This window comes from Lynx rufus, unplaced genomic scaffold (genome assembly GCF_022079265.1).
Source record: "Lynx rufus isolate CCGP_SWC_20201006 ecotype Redwood Valley unplaced genomic scaffold, mLynRuf1.p SCAF_2, whole genome shotgun sequence".
NCBI lineage: Eukaryota > Metazoa > Chordata > Mammalia > Carnivora > Felidae > Lynx > Lynx rufus.
Window position 1 is genome coordinate 6,719,106 of NW_025814834.1, and position 23,644 is coordinate 6,742,749.

The 23,644-nt window shown below is 45.5% G+C and overlaps 1 protein-coding gene across 8 annotated transcripts in view; it reads right to left on the reverse strand.

Annotated features, from left to right (window-relative positions):
* The window catches only part of DGKD (diacylglycerol kinase delta), a 111,706-nt gene that overhangs the window by 77,484 nt on the left and 10,578 nt on the right, over positions 1-23,644 (reverse strand). For 2 of the 8 annotated variants that reach the window (XM_047086073.1, XM_047086079.1), the window contains exons 2-4: positions 8,342-8,452; positions 7,041-7,142; positions 6,630-6,710 (exon numbers count right to left, since the gene is read on the reverse strand). In XM_047086073.1, coding sequence (XP_046942029.1) covers positions 6,630-6,710; positions 7,041-7,142; positions 8,342-8,452 — 294 coding nt within the window. Of the gene's footprint in view, positions 1-6,629; positions 6,711-6,819; positions 6,905-7,040; positions 7,143-8,341; positions 8,453-8,700; positions 8,806-9,834; positions 10,000-10,433; positions 10,724-23,644 lie in introns of those variants that run through there. The other 6 variants (XM_047086076.1, XM_047086075.1, XM_047086077.1 and 3 more) reach the window with 5 other exon arrangements.

The following is a 23,644-nucleotide window of genomic DNA, read 5'->3' on the forward strand; positions in this document are numbered from 1 at the left end:
GTAAGAATATAAAATAACCCTAAATCTATATGCACTTAAAAATAACCCTCTACATATATAAAGCAGGACTAGCAGAATGAAAACAAAAACCAGGTAAGTCCAAAATCACAGGAGATTTTAATCAATCTTAATAACTAATAGGAAAAGTGGAAAAACAAATCAGTAGGTTATAAAATATTTGAGAAAAATAACTAAACCTTTGTCCTAATCAACTGCATACAGGAACTACTGAATCTGAGTTACAGTCAAATGCACATGGAACATTTATGAAAACTTGTAGGTGATACAAAGTCTCATCAATTCCAAAGGTTTAAACTCACAAAGTATATTCTCTGATCATAGTAAAATTAAGCTAGAAATCAATAACAATACAACAAGAAAAATCCCCCAAGTGCCATGATATTAGGAAATGTACAGATCACAAAAGATACAAAATAATATACATTATGAGTCCCATTTATACCAAATATCTAAAACCATCAAAACTAATCTACAGTATTGGATGGTCAGGATAGTGTTTACATTTGGAGAGGGGAGGGTAACCATGACTGTGAGAGATCACGAGCGGAGCCTCTCTGGGCCTGGATATGTTCTATCACTCAATCTGAGTGGTCATTACACATCAAGCTTGCACTTATATTCATGTATTTTTTGGTAGGCAAGTCATTTTTCCATTTAAAAACTTATCTGAAATATATAGTTTCAGTAAAGTGGAAATTCTGCATTGATAAACTCCTTTGGAAAGTTATAGTAGTAAAAATACACCTTCAGTACAAATCTGTAATTTTATGATCATAAAGCTGAAAATAATTTTAAAACATGTTAGAAAATGAGAAGGAAAGAAGCATGAAGGTAAATGAGAATTTTTACCTGGTAACTTCAGCCCCACCATTACTAGATGAAATCTACTTTAAAAGGAAAAAAAAAAAAAAAAAAAAGACAGGGGTACCTGGGTGGCTCAGTCAGTTAAGCATCCAACTTCAGCTCAGGTGGTGATCTCATGGTTCATGAGTTCGAGCCCTGTGTCGGGCTCTGTGCTGACAGCTCAGAGCCTGGAGCCTGCTCCCAATACTGTGTCTCCCTCTCTCTCTGCCCTTCCCCATGCTCGCTCGCTCGCTCTCAAAAATAAAAATGACAAAGCACTAAAACTATCACAACCAGTGAGGGCAAATTTAGATAGACAAAGCCAATGAGTAAGGTAATTTGAACCCTAAAAATACAGTGTCTAACTATCTGAAAGCCCATGAAAAAAAATAATTCATAAAGAGAGAAATTCAAATAGCCAACGTTCAACCTCACTTTGATAGTTGAAGAAACAAATCAAAACAAATTACCCTTTTTATTTGAGAGAAAGAGAGAACGTGAGCAGGGTAGAGGGGCAGGGGGAGAGAGAGAATCTCAAGCAGGCTCCACATTCCGCGTGGAGCCAGATGCAAGGCTCAATCCCACAACCCTGGGACCATGACCTGAGCTGAAATCAACAGTTGGACGCTCACCCGACCTGAGTCACCCAGGCACCCCAACAAATTACCATTTTTTAAACTATCAAAATGGCAAAGATATCCTAAAATGTTAAAACATGGTGTTTGTAAAAGGATTTAAAAAAAGAACTTTTAGGGCGCCTGGGTGGCTTAGTCAGTTAAGCATCCCACTTAAGCTCAGGTCATGATCTCACAGTTTGTGGGTTCAAGCCCCACATCAAGCTCTGTGCTGACAATGCAGAGCCTGCTCAGGATTCTCTCTCTCCTCTCTCTCTGCCCCTCCCCTGCTAGAGCATGTGCACATGTTCTCACTCTCTCTCTCTCACTCTCTCTCTAAAAATAAATAAACTTAAGAACAAAAGAACTTTCATGAAGTCCCACTGATATAAGTTCTAAGGGCAAGTTGGCAATGAGATATGAAAAGCCTCTAAGTTTTCAGAGATTAGGATTAACATGTTTAATCATCAGAAACATATAATTTCACATTACAGAGGCTGGAACCTAAAGCTGGCAAATTCCCTTCTCCTATTCACGCCACTTTTTTGGCCTTGTGAGGGGGCGGCCCCACCTGAAGGTGAGAAGGCAGAAGACACCGTGAGCTCTACTCCCCATCTTCTGGAAGGTCCCGCTGCTGCCAGGCCACCAAGGAAGAATCTGAAGGCAATCTCTACGTCTCCAGCCTCACCCCAGCCTCACACTGTTCTTAAAGAACAGGATGACAAGCAGACCCCCTCTAGTTACATGAGCCTCGTTTGTGACACCTCCTCCATCCAGCCTGTCTAAAATCTCTCCCCTCCCCACATACCCTCCCCCATCTCCCTTGGCAGTCTCTTGTCCTATGGGCCCTCATTTCTTAACGTTATAGCTCTCTGGCCATCCGGGGGAGAAATAAAAATGGAGCCTTTTGTACTGTGGAGCAAATGTACTCATGCTTCTCAGCTACAAAAGGTTTCCAACTGCAGCAGCTTTCACGGACTGATTGTAGCAGGCAGGCAATTTAGTAGACATTGTGCAATTGGGGAATTACTCCAGGAATAGCTGGAAAACCAAATGAGATGTCCCAGGAAACGTAGCAGCTTCTGGACAAATGCATTCGTCCTGCACTTGCTCCTGGCGCACGTGTGCCAAGCACCGGCCAAGTCCACGGCTGGGCCCTGCCTTTCGGGAGGGCCGACTTCAGACAGACCCACACAGGGACTCGGGCAGTTGGCTGTATGGTAAGCACCAGGTTCGGGGTGCGGACGAGAAATACTGCAGGGGTGACTGAGGGGGAAGATCATCAAGTATGAATTTTAAGCCAAGAAAATACTTCTATTGCTCACAGCTCCGGAACTGCCGGACTCTCTACGGAAGCATGACTGGCGGGAAGCGGGCCGTGAACTCGCCCCGTGTATCTTCCATACGCCATCATGGATCACTCATGGGATGAGCTTGCCTATCTACGCATGTTTCTGGGTAACCTCAGTATTAATCTTTCTCTTGTCCCCTCTCAGTACATCCTCAGGTGAAAAGGCAGTTTTTAAAGCACTAACGAAATCAAAAATAAATGTGAGAGAATCGGTGCCTCGTCCCTGAAGGCTGGGAATCGTCCATGACTACCTGACAGAGATGTGGTTCCAGAGGTTTCTCCAACACAGACTGCCTCCACATCTGCAAGTCCAGTGTGGGCACTCTGAACACATTTCCCATAGAGACAACATACAAATCAGGGTTCACTGTCGGAGCAGGCTGACAGAGCTCCATATTAACTCACGTGGTACCAAAAGCATAGTGCCATCCTATTGTTTCCATATTTTTACCGAGATATAATTCCCACACAGTTCACCCTTTTAAAGTGTACAACTTAGTGGCTTTTAGCATACTCCCAAAGTTGGGCAACTATCACCTGTATCTAATTTTAGAACATTTTGTCACCCCCTGAAAAAAGCCTGTACCTCCAGCAACCATTCCTCCCTCCTCCACAGGCCCCCGCCCCACCACTCAGCTACTTTCTGTCTCTACAGATTTGCCTACTGTGGCATTTCATATAAATGGAATCATCAAATATGTGGCCTTTTGTGTCTGGCTTCTTCCATTTAGCTAACGTTTCCAAGGCTCATATAAGTCGTGACCTGTATCACCCATTTTTCAGAGGCCTTTTAACAGCTCCTACTTTGTACCTCAAATGGAATTCCATGTCCAAGAATTTAAAGAAATAATCAGAAATGCACCAAAGGATCTGTGTACAAGTGCATATCACAATATTACTTACGATAGGAAAATACGTTCAATGTAGGGACTGGTTAAATTTAACAAACATATACGCTGAAATACTATGCAACATTAATACACAAGATTTTAGAGGATATTACAAATGAAAAGGCTCACTGTTAACTAAAGAAAGAAGGTTAAAAAACCGTATTTTATAAAATGTATTTGGTGGGAATGACATCGGCCGAAATTATTACCAGTTATCTTTGGGTAATAGGAATATGGATTGTTTTAAATTTCCTATTTACATTTACATACTTGCAAATTTTCTTCAATAACTGGATCAGAAAAGTGTTTTGTCTTTTCATTTTAAATTTTTTTTAATGTTTATTTTTGAGAGAGAGAGAGACAGAGCGTGAGCAGGGGAGGGGCAGAGAAGGAGGGAGACACAGAATCCAAAGCAGGCTCCAGGCTCTGAACTGTCAGCACGGAGCCTGACACAGGGCTCAAACCCACGAACCAGGAGATCATGATCTGAGTCGAAGCTGGATGCTTAACCGACTGAGCCACCCAGGCACCCCTGAAAAGTATTTTGTCTTTAATCACACTCTTCTACTGGGAGAAAAAACAACTTTCAGAATGTGAACAGAAAGGCACTCAGAGTTCAATTAAGAGTCCCTCGTGTTTTCATCACATAGACAATTTCATTGTGTATATAATTATATACATACACACACACATAACGAAAATGAGAATAAGCTAATCAGTAGGTTGTTTTTAAAAGTTGTGAAAAGCAGAAAAGAGACAATGAATATAAATGCAGAAACTCAATTAGGTGCCAGAAAAAATGGAACTGATCAATAATCCAAGAACTGGTTCTCATATAAAACAACAAAAGTGATGGAGTTTAAGAAATCTGACAAGAAAAACAAAAGCTAAACAAAGGCAATTAGAAATACAAAAGGGATAAAACCAGACACACTGATGTTTCAAGTGCAAATAATATACGCCACTGAATTTGAAGGTGCAGGATAAGGGGGAAAGTAAAATACAAAAATGGAGTCAAGCAGTAAAAAAGCTCCAATCATCAGAAAGCAAAAACAAACCTTTTCATAGCCTTACCTCCCTGAAGAGTCCTTATGACCGAGAATTTAAAGTAATTTCTCTCAGCTTTTCAAGAAACCATCAATTCTAAAGCCATATAAAGTGTTCCAGAACACACAAAGTTATGGAAAGTTACTAAATGAATTTTATGGGGCTAGTCCAACTCTGAGATCAAAACAGCAAAGGCTACCTACCTCCTACTCCAGAGGAAATGTCCATCCATACACATTAGATAGGAAAAGCCTAAACAAAACGAGGTTGTAAAATCTAACGTGACCAAGACCAACATATTATTAGGAAGTGTGTAAATACCTAAAACCAACATGATCAACTAAATTAATGCTCAAAACACCCCAATAAAAGTCAACACCTCTTCCTATTAACACTCTAAAAGCCACAAATCACAGAATAATCCACTTACATAGTTTTCAAAGTATCTCCCCAGCTGGTAAGTAGACAATAAAATTGATGGTGAAAAAGTAAAAACATTCCAAGTAAAACGAAGAATCAAGTAAGAGAGACCACCAGGGAAGTCTGACTAATTCGATAAGCCATGAACCAGAACCAAGAGCAGTTAGATATATCAAAACAAAATAAATAAAAGTTTAAATGGAAGAAGAAAAATCCCATTTGCAACAGCAACATCAATAATCAGCCCGTAAATAAATAAAACAAAACCTGAAACTATCCAAAACTAACATGCAAAATGTCAGATCCTAAATGTAAAGAAAGTTACGCACTTTGATGGAGTTACAAAAGAATTGAAAAAAAAAAAAAAAGAATCAGGTAGCATACTTTACTTCTAGATGGACTAGCTTAATCATAGAAACATACTTTTAAATACTCCACTCCTGCCCTTAGAATCACACTTTATACAGAACGATTTTAAAGTCAGCCCCTGAAACCAAAATTACAGTCACACCAGAAATGCTATCTATATAGTGATTAAAAAATATGAGGAACATTTAGATCAACTGACATGGAAAAATATCCACCATAAATTCTCAAGAGGGGGGAGGGAAAAAAAAAAAAAGCAAGTGTAAAACAAAAGGATCATAAAAATCTCATGGTGTATGTGGGTGAAGACACACATATTTAGAAATAAAGATAGGGGCGCCTGGGTGGCTCAGGTTGGTTAAGCATCCGACTTCGGCTCAGGTCATGATCTCACACTCCGCAGGTTTGAGCCCCGCGTCGGGCTCTGTGCTGACAGCTCGGAGCCTGGAGCCTGCTTTGGATTCTGTGTCTCCCTCTCTCTGACCCTCCCCCGTTCACACTCTTTCTCTGTCTCAAAAATAAATAAACATTAAAAAAAAAATTTTTTTTTTTTAAAGAAATAAAGACAAACACTCTAGAGTGAGCATCTGGCTACCTCTGGACAGTGAGGTCACATGAATTTATGCCATTAGAACTTTTGCAAAAAGTACAACATAACTGCTAGAAATTGGGCAGTTGGCAGGGGGTGCGAGGACAGTCTAAAAGTAAAGAAGAAATACACCAAAATATCAACAGTATATGTCTTGAGGTAGCTGAATTATGGTTACGTGCTTCAACATATTTTCCCGTGTTTTCCAAATTTTCTACAATAATCATAAGAAACAAAGCTCTGTGCAAAACCTAGAGAAATGTAACAACACGTTAAAAACAGTTCACTTGGACCCTCTTGTTCTTTCGAGCTTACATGTGCCAAATTCCCAGTTTTTCTCCAACCACGGTATGATTTTCAACATTAAATTCAAAATTTACCAGGAAGCATTCCAATCAGAGAAAAGAACTGCTCACACGCACGTGTTCAAATTAAAAAGGAAAGCTACACATGGTGAAGAATCGAGAAAGGTGTGGTCGGAGTCTTACCGTGAAACTGTTGTTGACGTTCTTGGTGCTGGATTCAGCCACGCTGGCATCTGTCAGGTCCACCTCGTCAAATATGATGGACTGCAGAGAGGCACAGGCACCACGGTCAGTGCGCGGCCAAGGCACCCAGCCCAGCATGGCCCCCCCACTCTCCTCAACCCTAGTCAAACACCCACAGATGCCCACGTGCCTGGAACCCTGGAACCTTGGAACCTTGAGCACTTGACACTTGAGGACTAGAGGTGCAGTGACTACACACGGAGCCCACAGGTAGAGCTCCAGGGGTTAATCCAGGAGTTCATTAGTGATTGCATCCGTGGAAACAAAACAAAACACTGTGATTTCTGTATTTAACTTTTGTACTCCTCAGCATTTTTTTATATGTGAGATATGCCTTCCCACAGAGTCCACCTGAGGGAACAGGGGTCCAGACTGAGGATCTCCTTTCCTTCCGGTTTTGGTTTGTCCGGCCAATGCACTTCGCGGGAAAGGTCCTGGCTGAAATAAATGATTCTAGGAAGAGAGACCAACCCAAACAGAAGGGATGTGGCCATGAACAAAACAAAAAAAAAAAAAACCAAAAAAAAAAACCAAGGGAGCAGAGCAGAAGGAATTCAGTCCTGAAGAGAGAGACCACCAGACTCCAGGAGGAGGTTGGGAGAATGAGTCCTGGGACCTTCTCCCCAGCCCATTTCCACCCTCACTCTCCCCCTCCAAATCCCCTCATCAGTCCACACCTCCCACTTACCTTACTGTCCCCTCTAAGAGGAGTCCACTGGGAACCCTGGAGGAAATGCTAATGACTTAGAAAGACTCAGCCTTTTAAGTAACCTCCTCCCCCCACTCCATACACACAAAGAACTAAAATAACTATGAGTGTTTTGTTTTGTTTTTTTAAATGAGGGATGTGGTCAGAACCCTATCTAAACAAGTTGTTCTGTTCAATTTCACATTTGAATGCACTCTCTAGGGATACATCTCCAACACAAATCTGGAAGCTGAATCATTTACATTTTAATACCAAAATATAAGTATTGACAACAATACTAATACTGGTATTCAGAATACCAAAAACTAGCTTTGCATTTACTGCATTTATGTAACACAGCAGTAATTTAGTAGGTTTGACTGGCTCCTTGTCTTCCACTAAGCTGCCTGGTGGCTCTCACGGTTAAGCTCACATACAAGATTGCACATGGAAAGAAGGACCACGGCTAGAAGCCTAGAGACAGAATCTCAGTTCTGCTCACACACCAAGAAGCCCAACGTACTTCAGAAACACTTTCAGTTTCACAGATATTTACTACCTGTCTCCAAACTAAGCTGTACACGTTAAAGTTGTACAGATTTTGCTTGCCAATTATACCTCAATAAAGCACTTTTTTAAAAAAGACGTTTTAATTTTAGTCCGTAATTAAAGAGTTCTAAGGCTGTGACCCCCCAATCCTTCCGAAAGAAGGATCTCTAACTGTAATTTGATTATTTCTGTGACATTTCCCCTTTTCTTCATTGGTGACATATGACATTAAGGAAAGAGAAAAATGAGTAAAAGTGTCTGTAAGAAATAGAACATGGCTTGAGACAAATTAAAGCTAGCACCCTAGAGTATTGCCAAACTCACTGGAAGTAACAGATCCAAGAAGCGAAGGTTTCTCCCAAGACGCGGACCCCGTAGGAACCCTCTCCCCGGCGGCCCCTCCACCGCATCTCACCTTGGCCGTTTTTGCATAGTACAGCGTCCGCCCCCGCAGCTTGAAGTATCTCCTTTTTGATCGCTGGAATGAATTGTTCTGTTTGGTCAGCATCCCCTCTTTGATGACAGTCTGAAAACACAGAAATGATTCATGAGCAAGCGTTTGCATGGTGCCCTCGGGCCCGTCCGGCAGAACTGCACACAGACGGGCCAGTGCGTGCATGTCCCTAACGGGGCAGTGGCCTAACTGAAGGAGGGATTCCCCCACTCTCCCCAGACCCTGACTACTTATGGACCGGCCGAGCGCGCTGCTTGGGGGGGGGGGGGGGGAGGGAGGGGGGAGCGGGCTACACGATTCTCTGAGGGACACCAGCGTGCCTGAGTGGTGAGGTTGTCTGGGGCCCAAGGTGTGCCTGGCTATGCCCTGGGGATCAGCAGCAGGGGACATGAAGGCTTGCAGGCCAACAGTAGGCAGCAAGGGGCCAGAGCATTTTCCAACTTCAGCGTTTGGTATTTTTCAGCTATTCTTGGCCCCGTCTCCGTGTTCTCTGGCTTCCTGCCATTTCTCAGGATCCTGTTGCCAAAACTGTCGACGTAGGTTGCTGTGGGGTTCAGCGTAGCTCCAGGCCTGCACCCCACTCAACCATCACCCCATTCACAAGCTAGGCATGTGCCTCCGCCCACGCTGCAGAGAGAAGTTCCATGACCAAAGTCACGAAAACTCCTCTCATCCCATAAATCTGATGCATCCACCACAAACTGGAGTTCCCTTAACAATCTAGGTGGACAGCACTCCACTCACCTTGGCTCAATTAAAGCCAAGAATGGGACATGCCTTCTCCTGGACCTGCTTCCCTCTTGTGCTGTCCCCTGTGCTGGTCTGACAGGACAAAAGGAGCCCTGCAGAGCACTCAGAAGTTAAAATGCTCAAGGAACCACTTGATCATTACACATCTGAACCGCTGGGAGCCACTAAGAGTCAAAACAAATAAACAACGTGCATGAAACAAGAGCCTGGCTCTCGGCATGTGCACCCCGTTTTCCCCAGCTGACAGAAACGGCCATTCTCCACAGAGTCCCACCATGGAGTCAGGCAGAATGCACAAAACTCGGCTCAAGTACACAAATATGGTTCAGAGGAGTTTGGGTTGAATTACCCAATCCCACATTGCTTTGCACCCTAAGTAACTTCTTTAAGAAAGTATCTGTCGGAAGCACTTGGGTGCCTGTGGCCACTGAAGACAACGTAAGACAAAACCAGACACAGAAACTTCACGTAACCCAAACACATCACAAGGCGAGAGTGGAACACCGGCGCTGCCCGGTCCCAACATCAGCCAACATCAGACAGAGAAGTGGGGAGCTTGGGATGCAGTCACCCCCCACCCCAAGAAGCATGACAAAGAAAGCCTCCCGTCCCACACACACCACTAACACCGGGTCAGGCACCAGAACCCCAACCTGAGCAGCCCAGGGGGGGCCTGGGATTGCGGGCCGTTGCTCTCTCCTTACCCTGCCACAGGGCATCCTCTCCATGGGCCTCCCGGGCAGGGGAGCCGCACGTGCCAGCTCCCGACCACGTGCCAGGTAGCATGGGGTCTGTGCGGGCAGGGCTGGCCTAGCAGGACGAACAGCAACCTTCTCCGACTCCCAGGAGAAAAATCACTGAGGAACCTCCTTCCTCAGGTAATAAAGAGTGCCGGCAGGAGAGAGAGGAACACAGCATCACCCAGTGATCAAAGAACAGACTACTGACGACAGTCACAGAATGCAAACTGCCATCCTTAGCTACAGGACGGCGCTGGCCTTTCTGAAGTGCGGGAGCATGTGCTGAACCAGAGGCTGATCCTAGGCGGAGAGAAAGCCCCACCTCTGAACCCAGGAGCTGCAGGTAGAAACCAGTCCTCGGTACGGAAGGACTACCAGGTTGTCTCCTCACATTGTTTTCAGACCCAAGTACACATGGGACACTCATGTCAACGTGCTCTTCAGACACCTGATGCAGACCCACGGGCGCCAGCACTGCGCTCCGGGCCAGCCTCTCCTCCTTGGCCTCAGAGGCCTCGCTCACAGACGAAGCACCTCTCCTCGCCCCCACGCCTCTTGCTTACCTCTGCAGGGGGGGTCACCACTTCCATCTCTTCCCTAAATGCAAAGTTAAAAAAAAAAAAAAAGACGACGACGACAACAAAACCAACAAGCTCCGACCCAGAAAAGTTATTAATAAGTTATCTTTAAAAGATAAACACTGCAGTATTTTTTCTTGCATCTCCCGCCACACATCTCACACATAAAAGAAAAGAAAAATTAAAACACAATCCAGTCCACCACACACACACACATCTTTCAGAAAGCGGATGAGAGCTGCGCTCTTGGGCTACCCGAGGAGGGCCGCTGTTCTATTTATAGAACAAGAGCACTCAGAAAAAGACTCTGGTGGGTTTCAGCGGAAAAGGCTGGGGAAAAGATAAAGACCAGTATTTCTTTGAAGCTTTCTCAGAAACTGCGTCTCTTCTCCTGATTCGCTGCTCGAGAATACTACAGATATGCTGCAGAATATTTTTAAACACTCAGTCAAAAGCAATGAACTAAAAGTGGTCAAGAAAATAACACCCCTGAATAATCTGCTATGTTTTGCATTTGGCAGCTTGTAACTGGCACCCACAGGAAACACTGCTCAGCTGGCAGGGCTCCTCCTCATGCCCAACAGAGCGGAGAACCAGCAGTCAAAACCCCAGACTCCAGCACAGCTCGCTCAGGGCGTGCTGGGCGGCCAGGCTCCCAGAACCGTTTGGTCAAGTTCCGTGCGCAAACAAAAGGGCCCACTCTGTCCTTCCAGCCATCCAGGGCACCTTCATTACCATCAGGAACAAGAAGGGACAGATTTGAAACACACTCAGGCACTGAGAATCAGGTAGAGTGCGAAAGCGAGCCCCATGCCCACCCCCAAACAGGGAGGAAGGAAATCCCCAGGCTGGACTCCAGGGATGAAACCAGCAGTCTTCAGCCTGGGCGCCACGGCCACCCGCAGTGAGCAGACAGACCGCTCCTGGCCCATGGGCGAGACTACCCGGGCACCTGCTGTTGGGGAAGTTCAAGTCTCCAGTCATCCTGCCCGGGAACAAAGGGCTGAGGAACGCAGCTCTGGAAATGCCCTTAAAGAGGCTTCAAACCAGTGGGCAGGGAAAGGCGAGAGCAGGCCCCACAAGCCCTACTCAAACCTGCTCTCAGATCACTGATTGTCAGACCTGTCGGTCTCCGGCCTTCATGTACACTTTGGAAAGATGGTTCTGGCCGCAGTGTGGAGGAAAGGGGGAGGGAAATCTGGAGGCATGCAGAACACTCCAGAAACTCTTATAAGAGGGCAACCAGCAACAATGAGCATCTGGGAGGGAGACAGGAAGAAGACGGCCACAGACAGGGGCAAGGAGGACTCAGGTCTCATGGGTGGGGGGATGGGGGCCTCGTCTGGGGCATGCCACAAGGGCCTCGATGCTGCCAGGGCCAGCTGAGCGGAGAGATGGCTGCGGAGAAGAGGTCAGGGCGTGAGAGAAGGTTTAACAGGGAGGTGCTTCAATGAGGCCCGTATGGAGGAGCAGAAGGAGAGCAGGCGCGGGGAACAGGGAATCCCAGGACACCGGCTCGGGTGCAGAAAGGAGGCGGGAACCCAAACGGAGGATAGAAGAAAGTGGGCACAAGGCCAGGGGCGAGGAGAAAAAACCCAAGAGGACACACTGATGATGTCAACTGGGAGGAGCCGGAGGAGGACCTGCCAGGGCAAAGCCAGAGTACAGCACCCCAAATGTGACCGGGATGGGAGGAAGCAAAAATGGGAGGTGGGTTTTTTTTTTTAACCTGCACGTTTCTTAACTTTTTATAAACGTGAAATCATAGTGCACATACCGTACTTTAACTTACTATTTTTTCTGTCGAGATATATTGTCAACACCCGTCCATATTAGTGAATCTACCTCTGTCAGCTGCAGAGTATCTCCCTGTACTGATGTGCTTTATCACTCAGCTCACGCCCTGCTGCTAGAACAGGTGGAATGCTTCCCCCCTCTCAATACTACCAACAAGGCTATTGCTACAACAAAACACCTGCACGTGTCCTGGGCTATTCCTTAAAGCAAATGAGAAGCAGCAGCATTTGGGCCTCAGGACAGCCCAGAAATAGATGCTCACAGATTGGAAAGTGTGACATGTGACAACAGCAGCTTCTCCAGCTGGGGGGCGAGGAGGGACCAGTCAGTGGCCGGCCTAAGACAGCAGGTCACCCAAAGGGAAGGACGCTCGCAGTCCTCTACCGCACACGCCACAGACACAAGTCAGCCCCGGGGGGGGAGGGGGGGGGCCTACAGATGCGACGCAAAAGGCAGAACTTGAAGTTTCAGCAGACAATACAGGAGAACTGCCTTATGACCTTGGGACTGGGTGGCAGTGGAAGAGGGGATGGATTTCTTAAATAGGATTGAAAAAACACTAAACACAAACTGTAAGACTGCTAAAGCCAACTACATTCCAACTGAGAACTTCTGTTCATCAAAGACACCTTACAAAGAAAGGGAAGGGTGAAGTCACACGCTGGGAGAAGATACGCGCGACACTGCCAACAGCCAGAATATTCTAAGAACCCCTGCAAAATGGTAACGAAGAAAAAGAAGCTGCCAAACGGTAAACTGACAGAAGGCATGAACCAGGGTTAAGTCCAATGGAGACTGAGAGATGCTGAAGGGCAGCGGGCTGGACAGAAAGGAGCCCTGAGGGTGACATCCCAATACCCTGCTGAAAGCCTGGGCTCACACGTGCAGTTTTGCCACGTGCGTTTATGCTGCACTGACGTTTACATACATGTTCTTTAGTATGTAGAAAGAAAGGGGAAAACAAAGTCAATAAAAGGACAGAGGTAAAACCTCAGGCAGAGCTCTGCTGATGCCATCAGCGTCTCGCGCACTGTAAGCATAAGAACTTCCACACGTTCCTTGCTGGCCAGCCTGCCTGAGAGGACAGGGCTAGGGGCTGCAGGCAGGCCAGGAAATAAGGAGGGTGGGGAACGAGGCGGGGGAGGAAAAAGAAAAGAAGAGTGACTGGGGCGCCTGGGTGGCTCAGTCGGTTAAGCGGCAGACTTCGGCTCAGGTCATGATCTCGAGGTCCGTGAGTTTGAGCCCCACGTCGGGCTCTGTGCTGACAGCTCAGAGCCTGTTTCAGATTCTGTGTCTCCCTCTCTCTGACCCTCCCCCGTTCATGCTCTGTCTCTCTCTGTCTCAAAAATAAATAAACATTAAAAAAAATTTAAAAAAAGAAAAGAACAGTGAAAAAATCAGCCATCGATTTGTCCTTAAGCCTTTTGGGTCCTTCAGCAAAAACCTACATAAACCTGATTACACTAAGTCCACGCCATCCAAATTCACAAAGTTAAAAAAAAAAAAAAAAGTGGGGCTATTACCATATAAAGTTAATAAACAAAAGAACTATTAAAATGTTTCTGTGAGGGGCGCCTGGGTGGCTTAGCCGGTTAAGCGTCTGACTTGACTTCAGCTCAGGTCATGATCTCAAGGTTCGTGTGTTTCAGCCCTGTGTCAGGCTTTGTGCTAACAGTAAGGAGCCTACTTGGGATTCTCACTCTCCTTCTCTCTCTGCCTCTCTCTAAATAAATAAATAAACTTAAATTTTTTTAAATAAATAAAATGTTTGTAAAAAAAAAGGTTAGTAAAAGTTATTACCGTAAATTTGCATATCACTTGAAATTCTCTGGAGCACTTTTGTATCTATTACCTTTCTTAACAGAACAAACACATGCTAATATCCCAACTGATAAGACAACTGGCCACTGACAGACTGAGGAACTTCTCCACAATTAAATAGCTAATAACAGACCACAAAGAAACAATCAGGCCTCCTTACTCTTACATTGAACCTTCTATGGTTTATAGTATCTGAATACCATAAACAGTATGGTTTGTTCACAAACCCAATGACCTAGAGGTTATTTTAAATGCTTACTGAGGGGCGCCTGGGTGGCGCAGTCGGTTAAGCGTCCGACTTCAGCCAGGTCACGATCTCGCGCTCCGTGAGTTCGAGCCCCGCGTCGGGCTCTGGGCTGATGGCTCAGAGCCTGGAGCCTGTTTCCGATTCTGTGTCTCCCTCTCTCTCTGCCCCTCCCCCGTTCATGCTCTGTCTCTCTCTGTCCCAAAAATAAATAAACGTTGAAAAAAAAAATTTTTTTAAAAAAAAATGCTTACTGAGTGAGTACCCACCATACCTACTACGTTCATGCAAGACATTTTTACCTTTTAACCTTCACATCAACTTCAGAGGTATGTAATAATACTCCCATTTTACAGATTAGGGGACTGAGGGTCTGAAGAATTACGGAGGTCATTCAAGGCCACATAACTAGTAGACAGAAGACCTGTAATTCAAATCTAGGGCCTAGATAGTAGGCAAAAAATATTTGTTGGCAGAATGAAACATAAAAGTCTACTGATAGCTCTGATTTAAAACAAAGTAAGCAAAGGTAAATTCCTTCATCAATTCAAGACACCACCCACAAATCCATCCCAGTTCATCCGGATTTGGAACTACCTGCAACTTACCTACAACTCCCCTCCCTACTCACTACCACCCGGTCTTATCACATCCTATCAGAAACTGAGGAAGTGTGCACACCTCAGGCCACAACTGATTATACACATTAAGTGTCTCCACGGCACCAGCAACCAGCAGGAGAGAGAGGGTACCTGCTGGGTACACATGGGTACCTGCTGTGCTGGAGAATTCCTCCCAACTCTGCACAGCCAGAACCCATATCTGAAGCCAACAATCTGACACAAAGGTGCCCCACATGAGTTTTCTAAAGACCCCAAAACCGCTAACTCGTGAAAAAAGGACAGCCTTGTTTTCTACCAATCAAGAGAACCCAACTTCCTCTTTGCCACTAACTACCCTGGTTTTCCTCCTTCGATGCACTGCCTGCAAGATGAAAAGCAACCATGTCCCCACGCCCCCGTCACTTGAGAGTTAGGGAGATGTCCCATTCCTGTCCCACTAATATGAGGAAGGGCCAAAGCAGAAAAGCCAAAAAGTGGCCGGCCCCAAAGCATAATGCCCAAATCCCTCCAAAGAGCCGCTCCTCAATCTGCCCTTCCCTTGGTGTCCACACCCACACCCCCTAAACCTGAGGGCTCTTCTATCACTGCGGGATGGCCCCCCCAACTCCCTGCCCTCTCAGCTAATGCAGTCTCAGTTCTGAGCGGGCTAGTTGTACCGAGTGTGACCAACATCACAACGCTGAGCACGCTTCCCCAGCCCCAGCCACAGGATTCAGTCTTGGTCAGACAGACCTACATGAACATCCTGCGGGGGCTGCGAACTGCTTCACTGATGTGTGAGAACACGTGTGGCTTCAGCTCCCCCCTTCCCCCTCCCTCTTGTCTTGAATGCGGACACCGCGTGTAGAGCTGTGGCAGCGATGCTGAGACCCCGAGGTGGGAGCCAGCTGGTGAGGCAGAAAAGCACAAACGACGTAGGTCGTAAGGCATCATCCATCTGCCAGATGCACTCCTGTCTAGTCAAGGTGGGTTGGCTGAGTTAGCTCCTGCTCCGTCACCATCAGTGGCTGTTCTACTACCAAACACTGGTGTCCCTAGGTTTCCGAGGCCCCGCACCCTAAATGTGACTCACATCCAACCAGCCTCTTCATCAGCCCCTCACTTTCTAACTTGCTCCCACCCCTCGGTATTTCCTCTGAACAGCACCATCAAAGCTGACAGAAGCACGAGGCATATGCCACTCGTTCCACCTCCACTCCCCGCCCCTAACTGGTTACCCAGTACCGACTCCACTTGTTAAAGTCACTCAGGACTCCGCTCTATCTTCAGGCCCTGTGCCAGAGCTTAGTTTGGACCCCCACCTCGGGCTTCAATTACTGTCTGTCTCTGTGTCTCTCAGGGAGGACCCAGGCCACCAGGGTCAGAACCCCCGGAACACTCACGAAACCCACTGTTCCTAAATCCCCGGAATGTGAAGACAAGAGCCCCGGGCGGTGCCTGAGCACACCGCAGTGGGGGGAGTCCCTGCCTTCCGCTACCACCGTGCACCCTCCGGCCTGCTGCCAGCCCCTGCTGCCTCTCAGGTCCACCACCAGCAGCATCACCTAGCAAGTTCTGAAACGCTGCCGGCCGCTCCCCAGCGGGGGACCAGGTAGCCACAGAGTGCAAAAGCTCCCCTGAGGATTCGGATAAGCACCCTGCCCTAACCAAAGCGTCCCTGGCCCACTCGCAAACATCCCCTTGTTTTCCTGTGTCTTGAGGGAAGCCAACTGTGGCCCTTCAAGGCTCTTTTCAATCCCTCCCACCCACCCCAGAGCCTACTGCCTCAGCCCCAGAACCATCCGACCCAAACACACCGGCTCCTTTGTAGCCACCTACTTTTGGATAGGTCCTTCCTCTGCTTGGAATCTTCCTGCGGATAGAAAACTCCTGCGCCTGAGACCCAGGTCAAATGCCACCACCCCAGGAGCCTTTCCAACCCCCAGGCAGAGCCGGCTGTCGTGTGTCTTGCGAGTCTATGACCCTCCATCATGTGGCTGACTCCCTGACCAGACCAAGGGCGTCCCAAGCGCTGAGGCTGTATTAGCGATCTGAATCATCCCCGTGCCCACGCACAGCACATTCTGAGGAAACTTTCTCTAAAATATCATAAAGGGCTAAATCCCCAATCTACAACAGCTTCTAAAATTTGTGAATAAACTAACAATCTGATAGAAAAATGGGCAAAAAAACATGAATAGCCATTTCATTCATTCATTCATTCATAAATAAATAAATAAATAAATAAATAAAGAGGGGTGCCCGGGTGCCTCAGTCGACTTTGGCTCAGGTCATGATCTCGCGGTCCGTGAGTTCGAGCCCCATGTCTGGCTCTGTGCGGACAGCTCAGAGCCTGGAGCCTGCTTCGGATTCTGTGTCTCCCTCTCTCTCTGCCCCTCCCCCGTTCACACTCTCTCTCTCTCTCAAAAATAAACATTAAAAAAAATTTTTAATAAAACAAATAAGTAAAAATGGCCCTTAAAACACATGAAAATTTGCTCAATCTACCTTTAAAAAAAAAAGAAAGAAAACTAGGGGCACCTGGGTGGCTCAGTCAATTGAGCATCTGGCTCTTGATTTTGGCTCTGGTCGTGATCCCAGGGTCATGGGATTAAGCCCCAAGTCGGGCTCAGTGCTGAGTTTTTCTCTCTCTCTCTCTCTCTCTCTCTCTCTCTCTCTCTCTCTGCCCCTGTCCCCCCTCACTCTCTCTAAAATAAAATTTAAAAAAAAAGAAAACTAAACTAAAATACATTCTCACCGTCAGACTGACAGAAAAAACAAACAGGCACTGTGGGCAAGGCTATGGGGAAACCAGTACTCTCAGCACCGCTGATCCAACTGGGCATGAGGTGAGCCCTGAGCACAGAGACCTGCCAAAACCTAGCAAACCCACACCACCACCCTTTTACCCTGCACACCCACTCCAGGAAACCTAGCCCACAGATACTATGGCAAAGAGCATAAAATGAAGTTCGTACAGGGCTATTTGCTGCAAAATATCATGGCAAAAGACTGAAAATAATGCAAGTCCTTGAATAAGCTATGGTACACTAAAAAAAAAAAAATACTATACAATTGTAGAAGGAATGAGGGAGAGTTGTATACAGCTATGGATTCTATGAAGTAAAAAAAAGAAAGGTGTAGAACATATAGGGGGCATGCTACCTTTGTGTAAAAAGGATATCTGTGTGTGTGTGTGTGTGTGTGTGTGTGCGCGCGCGCGTGTGCAGAGATAAAACTTAAAGGCAAGTATGTGCATACAGTATCTTTAAATTTTCAAACAACAGTGGAAGAATTAACCAAAATAATAAAACAATAAAAATGGTTAGGTGGTTACCTCTGGGCGGGGGAGGGACAGAGCAGACAAGACGGGGAAGGAAGTGAGCCAGCCCTCTGGAAGGTACGTGATTGTATAAGGACACAGAAGGGGCAGCTGCCGCCGGACGCAGCACCCCGGACAGCTCTCATGGCCCCCGTCTAAGAGCTTCCACAGATGACCCCACTTTGTCTACACAACCCACCCAAGAGAGACACTGCACCCACTCCCATTTGCCACAAACCAGGCAAGAAGAGAAAGACAGGGTCGGTATCTGTGCAGGGCCTACTCCATACCAGGACAGGAACTTAGTTATCAGAACCTCATTCAATCCTCACCGCACTGAACACTTACTACCCCATCTCACTTATGAAGACACTGAGGTCCATCCAGAGAGGACCTATGTCCACAGAGAAGGGACAGACATGGGGTTCAAACCCATGTCTGTCTGATTTCAACTCTCCACATTTCAATATCAAGTGAAAAGATTAAAAAGCATGCCTGAGGTAAGGTTTTCTTTTGTTCGTTTGCCTTTACATGTAAGACTAAAACTACAGCCATAAACTGCTCCTCCCACTTCTTGGGGTGAGCGTGTGGACAAACGTGCATGTCGAGGCACAACCACCCCCCTGCACACCACGTGGGCAACCCCAACCACCAACAGCAGGAGCGACTTCCAAATACACACACGCTGTGGTTCAGTCAAGGCACCAAAGGCTCGCCTGGCTTCTGTGAGCCTCCAGAGGAAAACCCGTCTCCCCACGGACCTGTGGAATGAACGCACTCTGTGTTTCAACAAATATTTATTGAACACTTAAGTGCGAGTACGGCTGGGAATATGATGATGAAAGAGACAAGACCCTTGACCTTTAAGGAAACTGTGCAGTGAGAGAGGGATACTTTTACAAAGTAAAAAGTACGAGAGGAATTTGCTTTAAATACTCAGAAGAAAGTGGGGCTCGGGGGTGGGGACAGACGAAATATGAAAGACACAACACTGACGACTGTTTACACCCAGTGACTGATTAAAACCCCTCTCCTTACTTTTGTGTATGTTTGGAAATTTCCATTAGAGGTACAGACAGGGTGCTTTGGAAACTCAGATATGAATGAAACACACCAGAGGCTTGAATGCAAGGCCCGGAGCCGCTACCACCGGGGCTAAAGGCAGCCACCCCCCACACCCCAGTTCCTGACCTGCCGATCCCACCTCAGGGGTGCTGCACAGAGCAGGAAATCCCTGAGAGAAAGGCTCACACATGCTGCAAAGCGCCACACAAACATAAAGCAGTGTCATAACCATCACTACTCAAATGCCCCTTCCCTGGGTTCCACAGCCCCTCTGTCTCATTTTCAGACATAAGGTAGAAGTAAAGTCTCGTGTTAAGCAGCCAACTCGGTCGACGTGCTTACGGGAAGTGCTTTTTCTTCACTTGAGAACATTCAGCCCAGCCATGCTAACACCTGCCACTGACATCCTGCGATAACATCCTTCGTGTTTTCAGTGCATGAATAAAACAGAAAAGTGGGGTTATGTAATACACAAATTATTTAATGACCTGCTTTTCCAAATATATTGTGACCAGATCTGTTTTTGTGTTTGTTGCTCTGTATCCTATTTCTGGTTCATCTTTTCAAATGTTTAAGGATACTGAAATAACTAGGAACAAATCTAAGAAACTGACAGCATTTCATACATGAAATAATTTCAATGTCAGGCTAAAATATATCTTCTTTAAAAACATATCTTGGGGTGCCTGGGTGGCTCAGTCGGTTGTGCATCCGACTTCGGCTCAGGTCATAATCTCACAGTTTGTGAGTGTGAACCCTACGTTGGGCTCTGTGCTGTCAGCACAGAGCCTGCTTTGGATCCTCTGTCTCCCTCTCTCCCTGCCCCTCCCCTGCACACACATGTGCACGCACACGTGCACTCACTCGTGCTCTCTCAAATATTCTTAAAAATATAATAAACAAATAAAATATATCTTATTTAGGGGCATCTGCGTGGCTTAGTCAGTTGAACATCTGACTCTTGATTTTGGCTTGGGTCGTGATCCCAGGGTCGTGGGATCGAGCCCCATGTCAGGCTCTGCATTGAGCATGGAGACTGCTTGGGACCCTCTCTTTCTCTCCCCCTGCCCTTCTACCTTACTCTCACTCTCTCTAAAATAAAAAATTTTTAGAAAAGCTTGGGTGGCTCAGTCTTAAGCATCCAACTTCGGCTCAGATCTCACAGTTCATGAGTCCAAACCCCACATCGGGCTCTGCGCTGACAGTGCAGAGCCTGCTTGGGATTCTCTTTCCCTGCTCCTCTCTGACTCACTCTTTCTTTCTCTCTCAAAATAAATAAGTAAACTTTACAAAAATTAAAAAATTAAAAATTAAATTTTTTTAATCTTATTTATATCAAGACCTTTAGTTCTCTGTTTAGGTAAGTTTAGCATTATTTTCAACACAGGAGTTAAAAGTTTAAACAAAGGGGAGGTGCCTGGGTGGCTCAGTCGGTTAAGCATCTGACTCCTGATTTTGGCTCAGGTCATGATCCCTGAGTTGTGGGATTGAGCCCCATCAAGTTCTACACTGAGCATGGTGCCTGCTTAAAATTCTCTCTCATTCTCTCCCTCTCTCTCTCTCTCTCTGTCTGTCTCTCTCTCTCTCTCTCTCTCTCTCTCTCCACCTCTCCCCCACTCGTGTGCTCTCTCTAAAATAGAAAAAAAAATGTAAGTTTAAACAAAGGGGGACATCACTAAGATACTGCATATAATGTACACATTTATTAGGATACTCTGGAGTTTAAATCCTATGTTTTTGCAAGTCATGCCCTTCTGTATTATCTGGCTCCTTAAACTTCATCTGTTTTGATCCTGAGAGTTGGAACTGTTTCAGCTGTGTTTCAGGACATTCCAGAGAAGAGACTAAGGACAGACTCTTCTCCATCTTCTGCTACCAGCACACAGCATCCTACACCATCCATGTCAGGAATTCTCAATTGAAGGACAGCCCTGTTTCTGTTTCCTTTAGTATAAAATCATGCTCATTTTAGGAAATTCAGAAAAGTAGAAATAGAAAGAATCCAAATTGCACCACCCCTGGTATCAGGGCACAATCCATGGCATTAGTTTGGAAACTTTCTTCATCTTACTTCCCATGCACGGTGTTTTGCACAAAGCTGAATGGCCTTCTGTACACAATGCCTCTCTGTTTCCCCAGCATCACAAAGTACTGTCCACATTACTGCCTTCCTCAATCACCTGAATGGCTGCTGTACGCACAAGAACTGCCACTTCCCAGTTCTGTGGCCTGGACACTCGGCCACCTCATGGCAACCTTCTCACACTCCTGAAGATGAAGTAAGACCACCTATGCATGGTGCGGAGTGCCAGCACACAACAGCTGTCAGCCGTGGTCATTAACTCAGTGAGTTGTTAAACTGGAGTGTCTTCTGGGCTTACAATTTTTATGTTTAATGCTGCAATAAACACAACATCCTCTGTGCTTTTTCATATTTAAGATTATCTCCTTGGGACAGGATCCTACCATGGAAATTACTGAGTCAAGAGTAGGGACTTTCTTGGAGTTTTTCAAACATGTCACCAATTGCTTCCCCAAATGGTTGCACCACATGTGCTGCTGGAGGGTGAAGAAGCTACAGGGTTTCTATAAACAGCAAAATTCCAGCTCATACACAACACTGGCTGGATATAAAAATACACTTAGACAATTATGACTAGTCGACAGTAAAAAAAATACACTTAGATAATTAGACTCATAACTCAGTATTGACAAACCTGGGTTTTTTACTTGCCCTCTTAAACTAAATGAAAACACAGAGAAAAGAGATAACAATTTCTGACTTCCTTTTCGCTCAGCTTCTGAGTACTAGTCCCTCTTTATCAAAGAGTTTAAATACAAAGGCTACCAAGTGGAATTAGACTTAACGAGATGAGTATTTCAAATTTTCCCAAACCATATAAAGAATGAGTCTGCACTCCCAAACTTGAAATATAGAAGAGTTCTAGGATAATAAAAAGTCAGAAATACAGATATTTCCTTTCAAACCCTTCACATACGTAAATGTCTCATAACCATCCATAAGATTGATTCTATCACGCATCCCTCTATGAACTCCACTGAGACCAACCCAAAATGTCCAAGAATACCAACCAATTCTGAGAAGTTCATAGCTGATTTTAAGTATTACAGCGTATGTAGCTTGAGAGGCCAAATCCAGATGGAAAAAAGTGGTCCTCTTCAACAAACAGTGCTGGAATATCTGCATGGGAAAGGGTGAAACTGGACCTTTTCCTTCCACCACATACAAAAATTAACTCAAAATGGATCAAAGACTAAATAAAAAGATAAAACAGTCTTAGAAGAAAACACTAAAGTACATCTTCGTGACCCTGGATTTCTCAAATATGACACGAAAAGCACAAACAAGAGACGGAAAGCATAAGGCGGACTTCATCAAAATTTGTAATCCTTTTGTGCTTCAAAGGACACTATCAAGACAGTGAAAAGAGAACCCACAGAAGGGGAGAAAATATTTGCAAATCACTGATTTGATAAGGGTCCAATATTTAGAATATATAAAGATTTACAACTCAACAGAAAGATAGCCCAACTTAAAAATGGGCAAAGGACTGAAATAGACATTTCTCCAAAGATATACAAATGGCCAAGAAGCACATGAAAAAACACTCAACAACAAAAAGAAAGACAGACAGACAGACAGACATGCCCAACATCGTTAGTCACTAAGGAAATGCAAATCAATACCAGGAGATACCACTTTGCACGAATCAGGATGGCCCATTTAAAAAAAAAAAAAAGTGCTGGCAAATGTGGAGAAACTGGAATGCTTCTCTATTGCTGTTGTGTTGTTGGAAATGTAAGATGAACAGTTTAGATGTTCTTCAATAAGGTAAACACAGAATTACCCAGCAATTCTTCTCCCTGGATAAACACTCAAAAGAACTGAAAACAGGTATTCAAACAATAACTTGTCCATAGCAGCTCTATTCATAACAGCCAAACAGAAGTGATTCAAACATACATCAACATATGAATGGATAAACAAAATGTGGCATATCCATACAATGACATACTATTAGGCCATAAAAAGGAACGAAGTCCTGATACATGCTACAACATGGATGAACCTTGAAAACACTATGCTAATGGAAAGATGCCAGACACAAAAGGCCACATGTTATATGATTCCATTTATACAAAATATCCAGAACAGGCAAACCCATGGAGACAGAAAGTGGACGAGTGGCTGGGGAAGAGGAGGGAATGGGGAGTGACTGCTCAATGGGGAAGGGGTTTCCTTGGAGGGGAAAAAGTTGTGGAACTAAATAGTGGTGCTGGCTGCACAACACTGCTAATGTACCTAATGCCACTGAATTGTATA